General features: G+C 36.9%; 1 protein-coding gene across 1 annotated transcript; it reads right to left on the reverse strand.

The window, feature by feature from the left end:
• Positions 1 to 40: 40 nt before the first annotated feature.
• Positions 41 to 21,109, reverse strand: INTS13 (integrator complex subunit 13). The gene is made up of 17 exons (XM_087765504.1): positions 20,822 to 21,109; positions 19,182 to 19,413; positions 17,659 to 17,733; positions 16,660 to 16,862; positions 16,299 to 16,379; positions 14,977 to 15,067; positions 13,173 to 13,301; positions 11,409 to 11,493; positions 8,681 to 8,770; positions 7,608 to 7,697; positions 5,942 to 6,120; positions 4,963 to 5,133; positions 4,405 to 4,559; positions 3,196 to 3,426; positions 1,888 to 2,027; positions 1,105 to 1,240; positions 41 to 266 (listed from the first exon to the last, which is right to left on the reverse strand). Exons 2-17 carry the CDS (start codon positions 19,404 to 19,406, stop codon positions 227 to 229), a joined length of 2,121 nt encoding a protein of 706 aa, XP_087621630.1. The 5' UTR covers positions 19,407 to 19,413; positions 20,822 to 21,109; the 3' UTR covers positions 41 to 226.
• Between the last annotated feature and the right edge of the window lie 167 nt (positions 21,110 to 21,276).

Consider the following 21,276-nt stretch of genomic DNA (forward strand, 5'->3'; position numbering starts at 1 on the left):
CCTAAAAACATGACTGTAAAATACTTCAGGACAGCTCCTATTTGCACACTATTCATTTAATGTGATATGCGGATTTCATATTTCATAGCAAAAATAAGAATAGAAAAATGTAAAAGCCAATCAAAACAGAGCTATACAATTGTACTGAAACAGTACCAATATCAATTCCAGCATTAAATATTTTTGCAATTCGGCAAAGTTTTGTCCAAAGAAACAAAATTAATCATCACTGCCGGCCTGCTTTTCCATTTTCTGTCGTTTCCATTCTGAAATAAAAGACAACAACTGGTAAGGCTTGTTATTGGAAACATAATCAACAGATTAAGAAAAAAAAAAATCAGACTTAAGTATTTTTTTAATAAATATTTTTTACTTCACTAGCAATCCTGTCACTCCCTGCCCCCAACATACACAATCTTATCCCCTCTTAATACTCCTTTAAGCAGCAATCAGTACATAAACGGAAGGTTTCTGCAAAGAAACTTTCCAGCAACAACCGCAAAAAGCTATCCATTATCAACCTCACCAAAAGACAAAAGCCCATATTCATGTGACTACAGAGAATCTACTTCCAAAATTTGAGCTTTAGCTGTTTGTTTCAAGGTCTTCATCTTCATCCTTCTTACACTGATCACTGACTACCACCACCTTTTTACTGAAGAGGATGCTGGTATGCTTTTTCATTATTTTTTGACTACTATCAACTTCATTACAGCATAGCATAAGATTCAACCACTCTATAATTGACAACATTTTTATATTAGCCATTCCTTTGGAAGCTAAAGCAAGCAACAGACGGCACAAGAAATCTCAATTTAGCTACCATTTAAGCCCCTCAAGTTTAAGAGTTTTGCTGCAAGGGCAATCACTAAGGCCCAAGGAAGACAATTTATCAACATTGAGCCTTGCTCAGCGTAGATGCAAACAACTGAAAAGCAAACACTACTGTAGTTCTTCATCAATACTGAGAGACAAAGGAATGTATTTATACATTTTAATCCTCAAAAGAGTAAGGAGTCTTTTTAATGCTGTAATTGAAGTTTTCCTCCATACTGCATATTGACTACTGCTAAGATATTTTGTAGTGCATTTACTGATACAAACCCATTTTCTTCTTTCAGATGTTGATATAGCTCAGCTTTATTGTTGACAGAGTTCAAACGACCAATAAATTCCTGGTGTTTCCTAGAGTTGGCAGTATTAATCCTGTTGCTCCATAAAGACAGCAAGGACATTGGCCCTAAAATTGCAAGTAAAAAGAGTCTAAGTGATTTAATTTCTGAGTTCTTAAACATTACATCATTATAAAGGCTTAGAAGAAATTACAGACTATGGTAGTACAACATATTAAAACCACTGATTATTAAACAACCTTATAATAGAGGCTAAATACAAAATATGCAGAGTGATAACAGCTGAGTAGTTGCTTCATATGCAGAATCTGAACATCAGCTCAGCCATTGCGACAGCTAGCTCACACCAAGGAAGAGAAGTCAGTGCGAACTGCCCATTCCAACAACTATACTGTTTAGGCACGTTTATATTTATTAGTCAGCAGGAGACAGTGATTTCTGATACCTGTCCTTGAATAGCATTTCTGACATACACTAGCTCAAATAGCACCAGCAGAAATTTTTCCCACCCCCGTCACCCCAAGTGCCTATCAGCAGACGCACACAATATCTTGGTATCTCTCTTTTTACGTAGACCTGTTGAGGTTAACATATTTATCACGAATTTCTCAACATCGAGTGTTTAATTAAAAATTATCCTCTCTGACTTAGCTTTGACCCCAAGAAGATTCATCTCATTACTTTAGAAAACACAGACTGATATAAGAACTTCTGTCTTTATAAGAAATAATCTGTTTCAATTCTTCTGGTTTACCTTTTGCCTTTTCAACTGTGGGCATTTCATCCATTGTAATAAGAGGCTTTTTGTTGGGTGGCTCAGGAGAATCAGGGGAATCTTTGATAACTTCAGCTTCTGCTAGTTCTTCTTTTTCACGATCCAAAAGACCTTTTAACCTTTTTGAGAGGGAAGGAAAACAGTGAAGCACAATATGCTAGAGCAGCACATATGATTCGCGATACCATTCTGTACTCCTCAGTTATACACAACCCGTATCATAAGAAAATTTCTTTTGACCCCTTGGAATGGGTGAAAAACAACAGGGAAGGCTAGCAAATAATCCTCTGAATAAAGCCTTAAGTAAAGGGAAAGATCTTAAAATATAATTTCACTTCAGTTAGCAGTATTTGTATTGTAGTTGAGACAGTTGATCATCCTGAATTTTGAAGGAAAGACTAAGTAACAGTGAATATACAAAAATACCACACTAATTCCTCTTATCTTTTCTATGTGAATTCAGACCTATTCTATACCAAATCCCTTTTATCTCAGTCCCCATTTTTGTTCCACGTGTGAAAGTAAAAGCAATTGTAGGAATGGATTTGATCACACAGAGAGGCATGAAAGGTCATCGGCATAGTGACAATAATGTAGGTGAAAAGGTCCTCCTATCCTAAATGATCATAGCATGCACAAAACATATGCAAATTAAGCTTACTACCATGAGGATTTTTTGATCTCTTTAGAATAGCACTTTGAAAGACAGAACAGAAGAGACTGACAGATGCTGACCACTTAGACAAGTTACAATAACAACATGAATTATACACAGTAAGTATATGAACAATCAACCCTGACATTCAACTAAAGAGAAGAGCCAAATCAATCTGGATTGTTTATGTAACTGAACACTAAACTGTCTACAGCTCAAGAGAAAATAACTGCCTGCCTGAGTTTTTAGTCATGCTTTATATTTCTACAAAGCTGTTTAATGTCTAATAGGTGGTGTGGTTACAATAAAATCCAACAGCAGTGACTCCTCAAGCTGCAAAGCCCTGCTAAGTGATCAACACCTTGTCCAAGAACCATACTGCTTGTAAAATACGTTAATTTGAAAAGTCTGATAAACAGGCACCATAATAAGATGCCCATTGCCCAAGCTTGGTAATGGTGACTGATCCAAAAAACCTTGGGATCCACACTCACTGGTAGTAAGCCAAGGTTACAAACACGAACACATCAAATTAAAACCTGCAACTGTTTCACTGCAATTCCTCTCCCCTTTGAAGTAGGGCAGGACAAAAATTACTATGCTACAGTTTTATTTCACTTTAGAAAATTTACCTTTCTGATTCTTGCCATGGCTTATCTGAGTCATAGTCTTTGCCCAACTTTTCTGACTTGTCTTCTTTGTCTTCTCTCTTTCTACCTCGTTTCTTGCGCTCCTCTTCTTCTGGGGGTTTGCTTCTGCAAGCCATCAAACATTCTAAGACTCGCTGGTGTTTATCAGAGTTGTTTATGTGTGCTCGTACAAGGGTCTCCAATTCATTCCACATAATCCGGTACTGTTCATCTCTAAGCAAGGCCAGAAAAAACCCAACAATTACATACAGGATTACCTAGACCATTAAACCATTTAATAACTTCAGGTTAAAAAACAGACCTTAAGAAACAAACAAAAAAAACCCCAAAGCAAAAATAACTGAACAGATTCTCTGTCCTCTTATACTGGAGGTCTATCCACCTGGGATTACTCCATCCTTGAAATCTGAAACCAGACTGCATATAACATTTCCCAATTAACATCCAGAGTTAAGTTTAATTTGAAATAGACTATGTGCACTGAAATCAAATTCTTATTTCCACAAGATCTCACCGCCAAAAGGCACTTCGGAATCCTCTCGGGTGTTTGCTAACTATGCAACGTCAGGATACGCAGAGGGCCACTCATGTACTGACATGCCACTCAATTACTATTTAATTCTTTGGATGAAAAAAATTAGTAAGAATTGTACCATGCTACTGTAAATAACTTCCAGTCACGTGAGCAAATTCTGTAGCTGAATTTCTTTTCAGCCAGTTCTTGGAAATACAATGCACACACCACAATGACTGAGATATCAGGATATGCTATGCTTGTTTTAAAGGAGTAGCTCGTATTTTAAATAACTGTTTCAAAAGGATTTGACTATTCTAATATAACCCAATTTTAAAGCATTGTTCATTTATAATATGCTTAAGTTTTCCTTATTATTAATTTGAAATTATTCCACTTTCTCTGTCCTAGCTTGTATCAATCTCTTATCTTTCTTGATGACTATCTTTGCTTTCATATTTTTTAACATACTCACAATTCTTGGGCAATAAAATGATGGTTTTTTTTCCTAACATACAGCAACATCAGTACTGCGACAGAGATGCAGGTAAAGTATTCTCAGCAGTTGTTTTGTGTACGTACAGCATTTAGTTTACTACCTATTACCTTTGACCGAATTTTAAAAATTTGGTATGAAAACAATGTCAGTAGAATATTTCTAAAAAAATGCATGTAACCTTTTTGGACCCTTTCCTCTGGTACCAACTGTTGAAATTGGCAGCGGATCATTTTTCCTCTCCATGTCTACCAAATTGTATATTGTTTTTTGACAATTCAGAACATCCTCATCAGTCATTGCTTCTTTTACGATCACACTGGCTAACGGCACTACCTGTAAGACAAACCAAAAGTCAACGACGAGAAAATCTGCGTATGTCGCAGGAGAGAAACAGGAAGAAGAAAGAAATCAAAGGCAATGGAACCATGGAACAACACACAACAAAAACACCCCTTCTTATCCTCAACTTAGTAATAACTCTGAGCAGATATAAGCAGATGCATGTTTTCTTTACCCAGCAGCGCTGTAGCTGTCAGGTTCAAATATTCCACCCTATTTAGATGGCAGTCCAATAATCTATTGACATTAAATGCAGAGTACTTAAGTGAAAATAGATCTGAAAATAAACTGATTTTGTGGCAAGTGATTTATCATAAAAGAGTTAATATTTCATCAAGTGGCAAGGTGAAAATTCATCTAGAACAGAATAAAAGGTTACAAACCCCAGGTTACTTACAGCTTGCATGTTGAAGATGGTAGTCTGAGAAATAATCATAGGCCAGTAACGAGTATGTTTCTCTAACTGATCTTTTGCGCGTTCCAATGGAATTTCAAGACTTCCATCGATCTTATATCTGGGCTCTAGAAAAGGAGTTAATCGGTTTTCCCTCATAAATTCACCAAAATCCTAATGATAACCAAACAAGATACAATTAGGCATTTCTCTAACAAAGTAACTTTCACTGAACGGGTGAAACAGCTTAGTCTTGCTTATCACTAACCATGTACTATCCCCACCCCTAAATTTGACCCTAACAACCAGAGCCCTGTTTTTAGCTTTCGGATGTACGTTATTCGGGGTGAACGCAAAAACAGTTGTATAAAAATATGGGTTAAACTGATGCAAGGTTTTTGATGAGGAAGCCTTCTGGATCTGCAAGGTATTTCATGTCTGGTAAGAGTTTTATGTTTTTCCGGAAGCCATTTCTGTTTGTTTACAGCAGATACAAAGGGTGCGTTGACAAAAAATAAAGGAAAAAATACCAAAATGAATGCCAGCTGATTGTCTGCACCATATCCAGGTTTCAAAGCTGACAACTTCATCTTTTCGATTTATTGTACAAACCATTCCCATTCAATCTATCCTTCTGACAATAAGCAGGATATAGTCCTATGTGCATCCAGCCCATAGAAAAAACTTGCCAAGAGAAATGTTATTCTAGAACCAGAGCAAACTTTAAATACTCAGAGTGTATAAGGAGGCAAGTACTTCCTCGACACAGAAAGGATTCTATGAAGCAGGCATAACAATAAGCAGATGCACTACTTTGTACTAAATATGTAGTCAGTAATACAAACAGTTTGACCATGCAATCCACTCCAGCTCTCCAGAAAACATAGCAACATTTACTTTACACGTCTATTGCACTACATCTCTTGTCATCTGAGATAAGCAACAACTTAAGAAAAAAAAAAACTAAAAAAAAGCATCTTACTGTAATTCGGTAGTCAGTGACTCTTCCACCACACCCTTCACTAATCGATGGGGGATCTTCTAGAATTGATCGCGAGCTGCTTAATACATGCAGAAAAATTTCTCCTCCATGGCTGCTGAGCATGTGACTAATTACTTTAGAGCCAGACTTGCGTGGCTGTTCCAACAAAACAGAACGACCTGTTAGAAAGGAGATCAGTTTCATTAGTTACTGCGTGCTGCAATATTAAATTAAAACTACACATACACAACACAGGTTTGTACCTAGCCAGTAAGACTCTGAATCCATTAAAGCTGTTTTTTCACCTAGCTGAATGAGAAACAGCTATCTCCTCTGTATTGACCCCATGTCTTTACACAGAACATAGCATCATATGCTCTTAAATTTTACACAGAAAGATCGAAAAGCCTCTCTCCTGGACCAATCACTTTCTCTGTAGGACATTATTCTTGGGAAAAATACGTATTTGTAAGACATTAAAATGGCATATTGTGTAAAGACAGTTTGCTACTTTTTAATTATTACAGATTATGTTGTGTACTAAACTTATTTGGCCCTACTGCAGAAGCTCTCTCATTAGAAGTAATTTCTAAAAAGTAGCAAAATAACCTACTTGAGTATAAAGATATCAGTTGATATTATTTGTTAACATTTAAAATGGCTACCCTTTTTCAGACAGAGAAATAAAACTGCCTTTGTCTTATTTCCAGTAAAATACACTAAGAATAAAAGCGTGCACTCTCCAAATAAGTTGGTTATGAGGAAGCAAAAATAGAAGATCAGAAGAGAATGGTTATCTGAAATATGCTATTAATTTTGGTTCCAACCATTTTTATTAATCAAAGTACTTTTCCAGTACAGAATCTTTAGAGGAAAATACATAAAAATATAGTGTTCAGTAAAACCACTGCACACTTATTTAGACATTCAAATGACCTGACTGAAGAAAACATCCCATTAAAAGGATGTTTGTGATGTAATTTTGTTTACAAACTGTAAAAAAACCCACATATAATTAACATTGACTACATATTACTTTTTTGGAAGAAACAGCTTTGGCTTACCTTTTTAACATATATTTAAATGGCAACCTCTTATAGCAAGATGATTCATGGCAATGGGCAAGATCTTGCAGATAAGTGAAAGATAACTAAATCTAACCTAATTTTTGACTGATCCCAGTACACATAGGTATGCCTGCTTCAATTGACCAACACACTTAGTTGGTCATAACCCAGTTAAAAGAGCTTTCTGAGGCTGCCCAGCATCTGCTAAAAATCAAGCATGGACATAAGTTGCTAATATTTTGCAATAGTCAGAGTAAGCATTGTGATCGAGTGCACTATCACCTACTGAAAGCAGTGTTTCCTACTAAATGGTATAAAGTGAAGAGTATGCTACATCTGGGTTCAGAAAAGAACTACTAGAATTCAATACTTGCTCCTTCTTTACGTCTTTCCTCCCATCTTCAAGTTTCAAAACATATTCCATTTGCCTTTGAGAACATTTAACAACTTTCTTCTCTGATTGATATGATGTTAAAATAAACTTGACATTTTTACAGTATATAGACATTTACTGCTATACAAACCAAAATGTGGTATGTGCTCCATTCACAATATTAACAATTAAAATGTTAAATAATTAGCCAAGGACACAAATTTACCATTAAGGAGAAAGTTAGTAAGGCATGAAGAAGGTCTGCTGTTTACATCTACTGGTGAAATTCTGTACGCTCCAGTGCAATAGTGTAATTCTGAAAAAGAGATGAGTAGAAAAGTTGAGAGTGTAGTTCCACATACAGAAAAAACATCCCACAAAATAAAAGAATGAGGAAGAGGCCACAATCAGCAGAACTAAAGTCTACCTGTCTCTCGATCTAAAAGCCTGCTCCTTTCACCATCTCCTTGCAATTGTTTCAGTACCCTCAACTCCAAGAACCTAATACATCCCCAAGCCCTATTTCCAGCATGACCTCCAGTTCTTTGTCTCCTGAATCATTTCACTTTAGAGTCAGCTTCCTCTTATTTTTCTTATCTATACTTCTGACCTGCTGGCTCAAAGAGTCAACATACCTTGCCGATAGTCTGCAGGGTGCGTGACCTGAATGGCCAGGTGGTTCCTGTTTTACTCCAAATCTTCCCTGTCTTTCTCTCCTTTACTCAGATTTGGGTAGAGATGTCTCCCTTACTCAGATTTGAAAGTTACTATAGAGGGACTAGTCTGATAGTATCATTGCATACATTTAATTTACTCACAAAGCTTTTTACTTAGCACTCTAAAGATTACACCAAATAGAGTACTTTGATACCCTTCCCCCCAAAACAAGAATTAAAACCAAAGAAGAGTCAATGTCTGAAAGCTGCTATGTTAAAAAAACTCCACTGTGGAACTGACAAGGTATACTTGGCCCTGTAGGAGGGGCAAATAATTACTGAACATTGTAGTCAAGGAAAAACTTCATGATACTTAAGAGGAGATTGAAAAAAGCCACCAAGAAAAACATTACTACCCCTCTCACCTCTTACACAAACCACTGATTAGCCAAGATCAGGAGAGCATCATATGACCATTAGTAAAGCAGGGTGCAGTCAGCAGCAAGGTTTATAGTGCAAAAGATAAAACCAGCACTAACAAGAAGCAAATTAACTCCTTGTTCTGATTCTTATCAGCGTATGGAGAGAACAATTGTTCAACGTAAGTTAGAATATCAGTTTTGTAAGATACCATGTTACCTACCCACACTATTTGTTCGAGGAGTACACCATTTTAATGTTACAGTCTCTTTAAATGTGCCTTCTCTGCTATTGCCACCTAGATGATTATCGCCTGCAATATAAAGTCAGAAAAGTGCATGATCAACCATATTTTCTTTATTACAGCAAACACCTCTAAACTTTTAAGGTAGAAAATATTTATAACATGAGCATATGCAAAATGTAATCTGAAGCAAAGAAGTTATTAGCAGTGGCAGTTGAAAAAAAAAACCTTTTAAAATCAGCAGCCATTGCATATGTTTTAAAAACCAATTCAGCAAACAAAATACTGCAACTCCAGAGTATGTTCAATAGGTTTGACTCAACATTCAGAGAATTATAGATATGTTTTATCTATAACAGGCAATTTTTTTCTTCTAAAATGCCTAGGGCTTTAAGACAATATCTTTTTTAATTTTCCACACAGAAGTCAGAACCCTTAACAAATGTAAGAGCTGATCATTTCTTACACGTATTATATCCCAAAGCCAAAACTGAAACTGATCTAAAGGGACATTTGACAAGTTAGGCTTTTGGGGGAAAGAAGTACTTGGTCTCATCATTGCGTAACTTTGCTATGTCACATTCAATCTGAACATCTCTGAACACGTTTTACTGGCCATAGATGTTTTATCATTAAAATATTTTCATACAACGTCTCACCAATAACTGGTCTGACAAAAACCACCCAAAGGCCTTAAAACAGACATTATCAATACTCCTTAGCACATTAAACTACGTTTCTACCAGTGAGTTTTTCAATTCTTCATGATCTTTGACTCACATCATCTCGGGGAAGAATTAACTGAGTTTTGCGTGAGGTTTCAGAATTACAGTAGCATAGTCACTTAATATGCTCGAATCCACAATAATTGGGAGGAATGAGACGCATACATCAACATGCAACATTGTACATAATATGTAAGGGTTTAGTCTAATCTTTCATCTAAGAAGTTTTCTTTTATTTCATATCAGACATTTACTCACAAAAGGTTTGTTTGATTTGCTTATTAATCACACAGGGAATTTGCAAAAGTTTATTTTTTTCAGTCAAATTAAAATAACTGGAATCATTTTAGAAAGTTTCTCTCAGAATATCTAAAGTCCAAACTTATTTAATCTAAACATCTTCTAACAACATTTCACAGAAATAAGATCAATGTAACTGAATTCCTACTTTCCTAGCACCAGAGCTATTACAGCTGAAAGATTTATTTAAAAACAAATAAAAAAAACCCAAAATTTACAGGATCTAAGAACAGACTTTCTCCTGTCAAAGTTCTGATGGAAAAAATTTGGAGGAATTGCACTCAAGAGTTTGCTTTTGGCTTTTACTAAGACTTATTCCCTGAGCCAATAGGTATTACAAAAGTATTTCTGAGCCCTTACAATAAAGTTTTATGCTTTCAGCATGGTAACACAAGTTCAGGTGAATCCGAATTCATTACTGTAACATCCTATTCTTTTCCCTCAATCTTTAATCATACACTCCCACTAAAATATGGAGCACAGTACTTGTAGATGATGAGGAGTTACCTCTTTTTCCTCAAAGTAATGGTAATCCCCGTAAGAGGGGGAAAAAAGGAAACACTCCCTAAAATGGCTACTCACAGACCATATGATTTCAAACTTCAGAAAAATATCCACTCTTTGTTAAATAACCCTGACATAAATAACTCATTTGTTAAATTCTTCACTTCTTAGAAGTTAAACCACAATCAAGTTTCTAATATGCTTTAAAACTATATAATATAGTTTTGGATAGTAAAACAAATATCTACAGCCTATATCTAAATACATGGATTCCACACACATAGTAAATCAGACTAAGCTTTTAATGGTACTGAATCCTGTAACAGAAGTTACAATCAATGCAGTAAAAGAAAATAAAGCATATACAAGCCTTTAAAAGCTTCAAATGAGACTTCAGCACTGAAAAGACAGAGTCTTATAACACACTGGCATAGGCTGAGCGTTTTTTCACTGCTTGGCTTTGCTTTTAATTCTACTAATACAAAATTTTTAGCCTGACTTATTAACAGAATTTTACATCAAGCACTGTTTCTTGAACAAAATAGTTTTGCATAAGGCTTACTGTTGTGTTTTTCTAACCTCAGGTGAGTTAAAAATTCATCTCGGAGGAATACTAGGTATTAATTCAAAATTTACAAAAATGGTACTAGGTATTTCAAATACAACAAGAAAGCTCAAAAGCCAAATAATTATTGTCTTTTCAAAGCAATTACTGACATAAAAAGGCCTATGGGATGTAAGTGATGACAGTTATTATTACCTAACAGACAGATTAAAAGTTAAATTGTGCAAGGAATAATTTTCCACAAATACCCACAAGAGGTACTTTCTTTTGTAAAATCACTGCACATCTGGTCTCTCACCTACTTTTTATACCTCAATAAGAAGCTGACATGCCTTCAAATCTCACACAAATATCCTGAACATATGTGAAACCTTGTCTGATTAATTTGACCTGTTTTTTCATTGTTATATCCTTATCACTATAGTAAAATACGCCCGTAATGAGTAAAATGCCAATGCCAACATTACAAATCAAGTTCTTGGGTTGTAAGGAATAACTGAAAATACACTAATCATGCTTGAAATTTACATCAATTTGAAGCTCGCAGTCTGTCTTAGTGAATACTTCCAGCAGGCTGATCAAAAGTCACCTTTAGAGGACTATTTCTACTTACCACTCTTTAAAAAGTCAACGTGTGCCTCTTTGTGATGAAGCAGCTCCACATCATAGTTGGCTGATGTGTTAGCATGTTGTTCTTCCTTTAAAAGAGAAAGGTAGAAAGAATAAATATAATTATTTTAGCTAGAGGTCACTGTTTTCATAAATGAATGATTCTACATTTACCTTTCACTCCAGAAGAAAACAAAAAGTCTCCAAAGTGCATCAGACAACAACGGGATTGCAATGTTGAGGAAACTGTTTGCTCTCCAACCTGTTTAAAGATGCAGCCATCTGCTTTTCCTCTTTTTTCCTTTTTTGAAACCCTATGGTTTCCTCTTTATACAAATGTCATGACAGAGTAACATAGTGTAAAATACAGGTAAAAAAATAGGCTTAACTACTTTTGTTCAAATAAGTGAAGTTAAGGAAGCCTATGACATATTGAATACCATCAGCAGTTACAACTTACTGAGCAGCAACAAAACAGTCACTGCAGAATAGATTGGCAATTACTCTTCATAACTAAAAATCTCAAGAATCCAAACAAAAAAACCCACACTTTGAGCTTATTATCATTTCCTTGCACTTAAGATACAAGAAGTGTACTTGCAGCTGCAAGTTTATAATTAAAAATGGATGTTTGTAAAGAGGACACTGCATCTTTAAACAGCTGCAGAGGGCTAGCAAAAACAGAACAGTAACCTTGGTAATTTATTCCAAGTTAAAAAAGAAAAAAAAAAAGAAAAGAAAAAACCACAAAGAACCCAACATAGTCTATTACTATAAGGACAAAGGCAGAAGGGAGAGGCATACCAGCAGCACACAGGTCAGAAAGTTACAGACAAGGTATTTGCAAACTTAAGTCACATTTATGCCATGACCCATGTCAGTTTCATTAAAGCTGTGAAAATAATTTTTAATTTAATGCTTTAACTTATAAAGTCCATACAATATTGCTGGTTTTCAAAGATGCAAGTAATGATTGACAGTATTAAAACTTGATGAATTTTTTAAATCAGGAAGTTTATCTGCCCCTGGCCTTTTTGTTTGTTTGAATACTGACACTTCTCTTTCAATTGTCTCTTGCTGCCTGATCAGAACATTACTGTAAACTTAATACTTGAAATTCTTAGTTGCACTGATCTCCCTCCCAGCAGTGATAAAAAAAAAAAATTAAAAATAGGGACATAAACAACTTTGAACAGAAGATGTTTAATTTAATATCTTTCTTAACTAGGTATATTCCCAGTCCCCTTGTTTCTGGTTTATGGATCTTCAAACTGGAAAACCTACTGGAAAACCTTTAGTCAAAAATTAGCTATTAGTTACAAACACCTTTATGTTGGGTGGGCATGACAATGGAACAGAGGAAAAAGAGACTCACTATGCCACTATAATGCACAAGGGTCAAGAATATCTAAACACAACTAGAAAAAGACAAAAGAATCACAGACAAAGTAATCTGAGGTAAATAAGATTGTATTTATATAAATTAATATAAACAGAACTGAAGTAACACTTGTATTGCTACATCAAAAATTGAGATTCAGCAATACAACATTTTGTTCTGTGATCCTTCTTTATTTTTTTTTCCCCTTCTTTATTTTTACTAACCTGGTCACAGACATTGAATGTGGGCTAATAAAAAAAACAAAACAGAAAATATGATATGGAGAGAAAAACAATGTAAAAATTCCATTAAAATAAACATTAAAAGTTTTCAAACAAATTTAGAAGCAATGCAGCTAGTAACGCAAAGCTATCAACACAATATTACCTTCATAGGTATGTTAGTTATTGTGGTTGATGCCAGATCAAAGTGCTGTTGTACTAAAACATTCAGTTTTGTAGCCAGATGCCGTCCTGCACGGACACTGTGCACTTCACTGGTTAAAACAGGTGAAAGCTAAAACAAATTGAGAGAGTTAACAGTATTAATGGGTTAGGCTCTAGTATCATATAACAGTATTATTCATTTGAAACTCTAAAATAAGCACATTTATACTGCTAATTTTGACTATGGGGAAAAACTACCACCCAAAAAACCCACACCACAGGAAACTAAGAAGGAAGGAACAAAAATTATTTCTCATTCAGGATTTTGCAGGTTATGTCAGTTGTTATAGTTGCAGTTGCTACAAATTGTCAAAAAATCAAAAGTGTGCTAAAAAAATTGAGTCATTAATTGCTAATGTATTATAACATGGGGAAGAAATCCTTTTATAATAGCAGCTCTGGGCCTAGTTTTTCCACTCTTTTACCTGCTGAGTAACAGGAACAACGTAGTTTTTATACACCTACCTGTAAGTGCATCATATATACACAAGGGAAACAAACAGAAGCCATAAAATGCATTTGATTTTTCCCTAGCCACCAAGGACATTGGTTTAAGGCTTTAAAAAAAATACACAAAAAAAACAGTGATAAAAATGACTGTCTTACAGCGGAACATAGTAGTCAATTTATTCTCTTCTGTTCATATTTTGGTTTTTTTTAGCAGAACTACAAAAGGGTTTTGTAGAAAAGAATCTCAGGAAGCTAGCTATTATGGTCCTTTTTATTTATGAAATAATATGCAGGACTAGATGCCTTTCATGTTAAGAATAAGACTTTTTTCTTGAGTCTTCTCTCTTTCTTTCAGACAGCACATTAAAATAGTGAGCAGAGCAGACTGATGAAGAGAATACATCACAAAATATTTTGTATGTACTTGGTTTCAAACAACCACCACTAAGTATACAAGTCAACAGAGCACATGTGCTTTTGTTACTGAACCAAGATGCTAATACATAGGATTTCTTATACGCATCCTTTCACCTTTTCATAAAATAATCTTTATAAGTACCTGTGGGATACTTCAAGTATTTGATGAACTGCAAGCATATTCTACATTCCCACAATATATTACCCCTTCGCTTGGTGGCAGATATGCTTTCCAATGCTTTTCATTAAAAAGATATTGTTTGCTAACACTGAAACAACAGAATTTATACACAAAAGCTCATTTTGGTTTCATGAGAAAACCATTTAACCAAAATGCTAAAAATGCTAACACATTAGTTTGGATAACATGGAACAAGCAGTGCTGAACAACATCCACATCATTCAGTAACAGATATTTGGGAAAACAGGGCTTGTGCTAGCTAGCAGCTTACGCTTGAATAGCAGGAAAGTTACTCAACTAACCTATCCAACACACCAAGTAGTTGACGGTTTTCCACTAGGTTCCTAAATGTGCGTTTCCTTCTCAAAAAAAAAAAAAACCATCGAACCCAAGACTACTATCATTCTATGTCATTAACAGGCTTAATTATTAATGCAAGAAATTCAAGTAATGAAATGAAAAAAGGGGAGACCGTATATGCATGAAGACTACAAAACAAGAAAACACAGCATACACTTTAGATGGCAATATGCAGGCTGTCAACTTTTCAAAGAATTATCACCTGTACTTTTTCCTACAACTTATCAGGGACCAGAGGCTCAAAACATTATTGCTGAATACTTAATTTGCACTGTCTATTTTGAGTCTGACATGGTTCCTAATCCTTGAACATATTTTCTCATTTTAAGCTCCTTACCTCTTTTTTAGGACGATCTGAAACAAGGCTGTCTTCACCAACTGGGTAAGTGTGGATTAAGACCAATTCACATTTCTGAATCTGCATTAGACTTAAAAAATAAAAACATTCTATTTAGCCTACAGTGTGGCAGACTATCTCCTAGAAATTAGATCAATTCTCCCAAGATTCATCTCATTTCCAGACCACAGAATCATAAAGATGTATTACGACATCCTGTTTCTGAAAGCATTCTGTAGAAACTAGGTTACATTCACGATTTTCAAAAGCACACACTTCAAAATCAGTTTTTATCAGAATAAAAAAAACAACCAAAAACGTATAACATTTCTAGCTCTTCAGATGCTATAGCACTCTGCTTCTTTTTGGACATATCAATGGAATAGGTCCTTAACTGGTGTAATCTGTTCAGCTTCATTCAACTGGAAATAGACACTACAGAGGGATCTGTGTCTCCAAGTGTGTGCGCAGGTATTAATAAGGGGATTCCAGTGAACATGAAAACAACTCCCCAAATAGCATGCTTATCTCCTAATGTGGCTGGAAATTTGGAGAGATCAAGACATTGTTCCACATCCCTATCTACGCGAATGAGACCACTTTTCTGTCTTTACAGTGGACTTAGAACCTGCTTCCCTGGGGCAGCATCCTTTGTACATACATGAAACTGCAATTGCAGCAGGTAAATCCAGGAGACTTCTGCTTCTGCTATTTAAGCGCCTAAGGAGCACCCAAGAATAGGATCTCAAACTACTATACACTTTACAAGGCAATACACAGGCCCTGGGCCAAACAGTTCACTGTTTAATTAGACAAAACATATGGTGGAAAAATGACTTCTCAGAGGAGATGCAGCCTGTATTTCAAAAGATTCCTTTATCTCAAGGGAAGTGCCAGGCAACACAATAATTTAGAAGTTAAAAACTAGTTTCAAAGAAGTTAGCTATTTTAGTCAAAGAAAGATCAATGTAAAATTAATGCAGTTATCAAGAAAAAAATGCATCAGATGCATTACTGATTACAAATATACAGTATATAACAAGGAACAGTTGCGTGTCTCATTTTAGAGCAAGGTGTAGAAAGTAACAACCTAAAGAAATACTGTCCTATGAGCATAAAGGATGACACTGAAAAGCTAATGATTACACACCACCTCTAAGCCAACAATATCATGATTTAGCACCTTCTATTTCACACAGGCATTCATTCCAACAGTTCATTAGAATTAAGTTTTAAGTGACAAAAATACATCTGTATTTCATAGAAGATATAACAGGCACATGCAGAATAAGAGAAACTACATTTGTAAAAAGTATACTCACTGATCTGAATTAGCTGCAAGCTTGTTATGCTCATGAATGGTTTCCTGAACACAATCCTCAAGCATCCGAACATGACTGTCACTAGAAAGAAATTTTATATATTTTTTTTTATGCAGGATAATCAATCCTCCTGTTCAAAGCAACATGCCACTAAACGCTCTCCTATTTCAAGTGGGAAATTTTTGGTTTATTTTTGTAACAGACCTCCATAAATGAAACCTTTAATAAGGCAAGAAACGATCTAACAAAGAACACAAAAACGCTAGCTACTTAGGGCATTAATTCATGACAGTCAACGGAAGACTTCTAAAGTGTATGAATAACTTTTTTTCAAATGGTAGAAGCACATTATCATACATACCTTTTTGCGTTAGTAATACAGATTATTCTTCCTCTGTTTCCAACACGTTCTGCATTCTCCATGAGCATGGTTCGAGCCTCATGCTGGTATTCTGTTATTTTGCAAAGTGCTTCAACTGCTGCAACCAGACCGTGAAGTATGCTGCAGCACTCTGGGTCTGCCCGAGGATTAGGCGGCCCAACAGCTGCTAATGCTGCCATCAACTAGTTAAAAAGAAAGAAAGAAATTATTACTGCAAGTTACTTTCCAGCCATTTGTTAAAATGATCAGTTAAGAGAAAAGTCATCATTATAACTTTTTTTTACATGCAAATTAATATTGTTGGGAGAAAACCAAACAGGGCAATTAAAGACCATTACATGTTGCCAGCCTTCTGGAAAACATTCCGCCCTAAATTATCCTTCGCAATTCACTTATTAAGTGTTACTAAGCCTTAAGAATATTCTCATTTATTACAGAAAAATACCTGGCTATAATAACAAGTTACATCCAATACCTGAAAGAATTTATAACATTATCAGTTGCCATCTGCTTTTATTTTCTGAGATTTTGGAAATACAGTTCCTCCCCAAAACAAATTTTTCAGAGGAAAAGCCCATTCACTATGAAACAAAACAAGAGCAAAGAGAAGATTTACTTTTTTTTTTTTTACGCAGTTTATTTGCCTATCATGCAAATGTGAAAAAAATAACCAAATTTAAAATTCAAGATGTATCACCAAATTACAGAAGAAATACATAGGTAATTTCTTCATAATATTTATTTTAATATATAACTCTACACTCAGAGCTACTGAATACTTTTTAAATTATATAAAGCTGCCTATAGACTAGTCCAGCCTCAGGCTACTACTTAAAATTCTGTTACACAATAATTTCAGACCAGATCCACAACATCTTAATTAACCAAAGTTATTTCATATTAAACATAGTAAGAAGCTGCTATTTATTCTGCAATTAAACTAGACTTATAAAACAAAAGAACAGTTACAAAGCGTACCTCCTGCAAGTTCTGATCTTCTTGAGTCCAAGAATTCAAGACATGAGCCCCAGAATCACTTACAATGAAATTCACCTAAAAGGATCAAAAAACCCACATGTAAGGTAACAGCCAATCATACAGATAATAGCCATTATGGCTACTTCCCAAAAACCAAACGAACATGAATTACACCTCTTCCTTCTGATACTCTGGAGATATGTACAATGACAAGCCAAACTAAAACTAAGACAACAAAAACACAAAAAGCATCCACTCCTGCTATATTCAGTTACCCCTTTAGTAACATGATTAACAACTTCTTACTCTAACTATTTATATTTTTAAGCCACTAAATCAATCTCTACACCAAGTTAGCACAGCAGGATATTATGAAGTATTTTAATAATAAGGCAATATTTGCAGTACAATAGCTACAAAATAAAGTGAATTCTAATACTGCAATATTGCAAGACTGTCACAGTAGATCACAGGGGTAAATATCTAGCAAGATTTAATAAACATCACATAGCAAAGTGTTCTAAGGATGGCAAAAAAGTCAAGAGGAAGCACACCTTCCATCTAAATTTCAGTTTCTCACACCACACAAGCTCCAGTTCAGCCAACTGATTCAAATTCATTAAGCATACACTTGATATAATCCAATAACAGGACTCGACTGTATATTAAATGCTCTAAACTAGTTTAAATTAAACATTCGTTGTCTGAGAATGACATGCAATTGGACATGCAATCCATCAAGGCAGTGCGGCTGACATCCATCAAATCACTGAACTACCGGGGGCATTTGCCTGGCCTCTGCCTCAGCTGCTCTCTGACACAGCCAGTATTCCACCGTCACTACTTTGTACCAATATCACTGTCACAAGGTTGTTTAACTTCCTTTTTTTTAAGGGTGACTAACCTTTAGGACATTGCACAATGGTTTACTCAATAGTGGGAAAAGAGCTAAAAAAACAGGGATTGTTTACCTTCATTTATGATACAATGTTACAGAAGCCACCAAGCATTTATTTTTCTAAACAAGGAGCTCTGTGCCAGGAAGCTCTCCCACTTTTTCAAACCGGTAGCTTCAGCACGATCCTACCTCTCCCTAAAGCCCAGAGTTCTTTCAAAGTTGACACCAAAAACCTTATGAAGTGCTACCAAGTGCGTTTAGAAACAAAATTCAATTTGAAGCAATACCTCACTCAAGCTTTTGTAAACTTATAGCTCAGAAGAACACAATAACAAATCTGTAAGTTACCTTAAAGCACCTCTCCTCACGTTTTGCACCGAGTTATAAAGTGACATTGAGACAATGAAAGGTCCCGAAAATAAATATGTAATGGGATTCATATACTACACAAACAAATTTAAACAGCTATAAAGTGTATCAACAGCACAAATAGATTTTTATATAATAAATTATATTTGATCTTTTACTCTAACTATAAGCTAACGATATTAAAAGACTTCATTAAAATGGGAAAATATCCTTTATACTATCAACTATCATATGCAGTATGGCTAGAAGAACTTACCAGTTTCTTGAAAGGGAAAATATCATACATTATTCTACAGTACTCCATGGATGATTCCACTGAACAGGTCCACAGTGATTTTGATATGGGTGCTAGAGGTATAATTCCTTGGGTCCGATTCTTTACTAGCATATCGAATTCAACATGTTGTCTGCAGGATTCTGCCATGTATGGGCAGTGATCCACAACGAAAACAGTTTTATGAGACTCAGAAAAGATTTTCATTTTCTTCCTAAAAGAAATAGATACTAAAATCAGAAAGAAATTGCAAAAAGGCAAAAAAATCACATCACAAAATTACTGTGTAATTTATATAGGATAGAATTATCTTACTAGAATATGCAAGTTTTAAGATATTACCTCTTACAGTATTAAGATTACATATTGCATACATCAGCTCCTACAAAACTGTTATGGTTTAAAAAAACAACAAAAATGCACATTTTAAGAATCTATTCACATGGAGACAAATATACTCTAGAACCCTTACTGGTCCATATATTTAGTATACTAGATTTCTAATCAGAAGAAACTACTTTTTCTCAGGAGGAAGAAAGCGAAAGCATGTTGAAAAGGCAACAACGATGCACAGTACTACCCTCCCCACTTTTCTAATTAAAAGAAACTTTTAAGAAAAAAGTACAGAAACTGCTTCCTATTTAAAGCTAATTTCCTAAAATAAGCAACATGGAAAAAATAATTCATGATTAGGCTATACAGACCTTGAAGTAGCATAAAAATCAGACTTTTAAGCAGGTTTTCAGCCTTTTCACTTTGCTATGTACATCTTTCGATGATTAAATGAACATTTGCATCTGTACTTTGATCTGTCACTGACAGACATACCAAGTCTGGAATTATAATGTAAATGTTTCTTATCCAGGAAGACTCATCGAAGCACCCCTTGTATTCTTCCCAGCTACGAAGCCTGAGAGCTCTGCAATGAAGTGTGGTGCACCTTCCTGTTTCACACCAATAGACTGGGTTTCCCTCTCCTATAGCATTGCTGAAAGAAATACTTTCGAAGCAACTATAACATCAGATCCTTGTGCTATGGTGGGCATCGTAACTTGGAGACCCAAGCTACATACGAAAATTAATCTTAAGACTAGTACTACTTCGACCACTAATCTTAGACCAAACACTCCTCGCCAACTTCTAGATGCTTCCATAACGCTTCTAGTATAAAAATCTATTTCGTCCGCGCAAATCCTGCTGAATTACAGAATAGAGACAACCAAAAAATATACACGAGCTCATTTAAAAAACTAAAATATTAAAGCAATTGGGATTTACACGGGTCAGATTGCGGGCAGCACCTCGCCCCGGGGGGAGCAGGTTTCGCACCCGACCTCAGCAACGGCTGCGGCTGCCGGGGCACGCTACGCCCCGTCCGGCCGCGGCCGGCCACAGCCTGGCCCAGCTCAGCGCCGGGGCCCGGCCCAAGACCCTGCACCCTATCTTTACCCTGGCAGAGCGCCCGAGGGGCCGGGGAAGCGGCGCCGGCTCCGCGGGGGCAGGCAGGGAGGCGGGCAGGAGGGAGGCACGGCCGCAGACGGCCGGCGGGGTCCTGAGGAGGCGAGGAGAGTGCCCGCCCGCCCCGGGGCCGGGGGGGGGGGGGGGGGAGAAGTGTTTCTCACCTGGGCCGGCTCCTCCTCTGATGCAGAAGTCCCGGTCCTGCTCCGCGCCGCGCCCGGGCCCGGCCGCGGGCTCGCTCCGAGGAGGAGGGATGAGGCCCGCGGGACGCCCTAGGCGGGGTCGGGCGCGGGCGCCTCCGGCCGGGCGACCTCCATGCCCCTCCGCCCGCTTCCTCCGCCGCCGGCTCCGCGGCGAGCGCGGGGCCCAGCTCCTGCCTCCGCGCCCGGCGCCCGCGGGGGTGGGAGAAGCGGCCGAAGCCCCCCCCGCTCCGCCCACCCCTGAGGCCGCGGGACCCCCGCGCGGCCACTTACGCCGCTGGCGCAACGGCTCCCCCAGCGCGGGCGGGGGGAGCGCCTCTCCCCTCTCCCCTCCCTCCCGCCTCGCCTCCCCTCACCTCCCCGGCGGCGGCGGCAGCCACCCGGGCCCCGGCGGCTGGCCGGGCTCACGCACCCGCCAT

This window comes from Nipponia nippon, unplaced genomic scaffold, assembly GCF_047370975.1.
Source record: "Nipponia nippon isolate SJK-2023a ecotype South Korea unplaced genomic scaffold, ASM4737097v1 scaffold_3, whole genome shotgun sequence".
NCBI classification, from domain to species: domain Eukaryota; kingdom Metazoa; phylum Chordata; class Aves; order Pelecaniformes; family Threskiornithidae; genus Nipponia; species Nipponia nippon.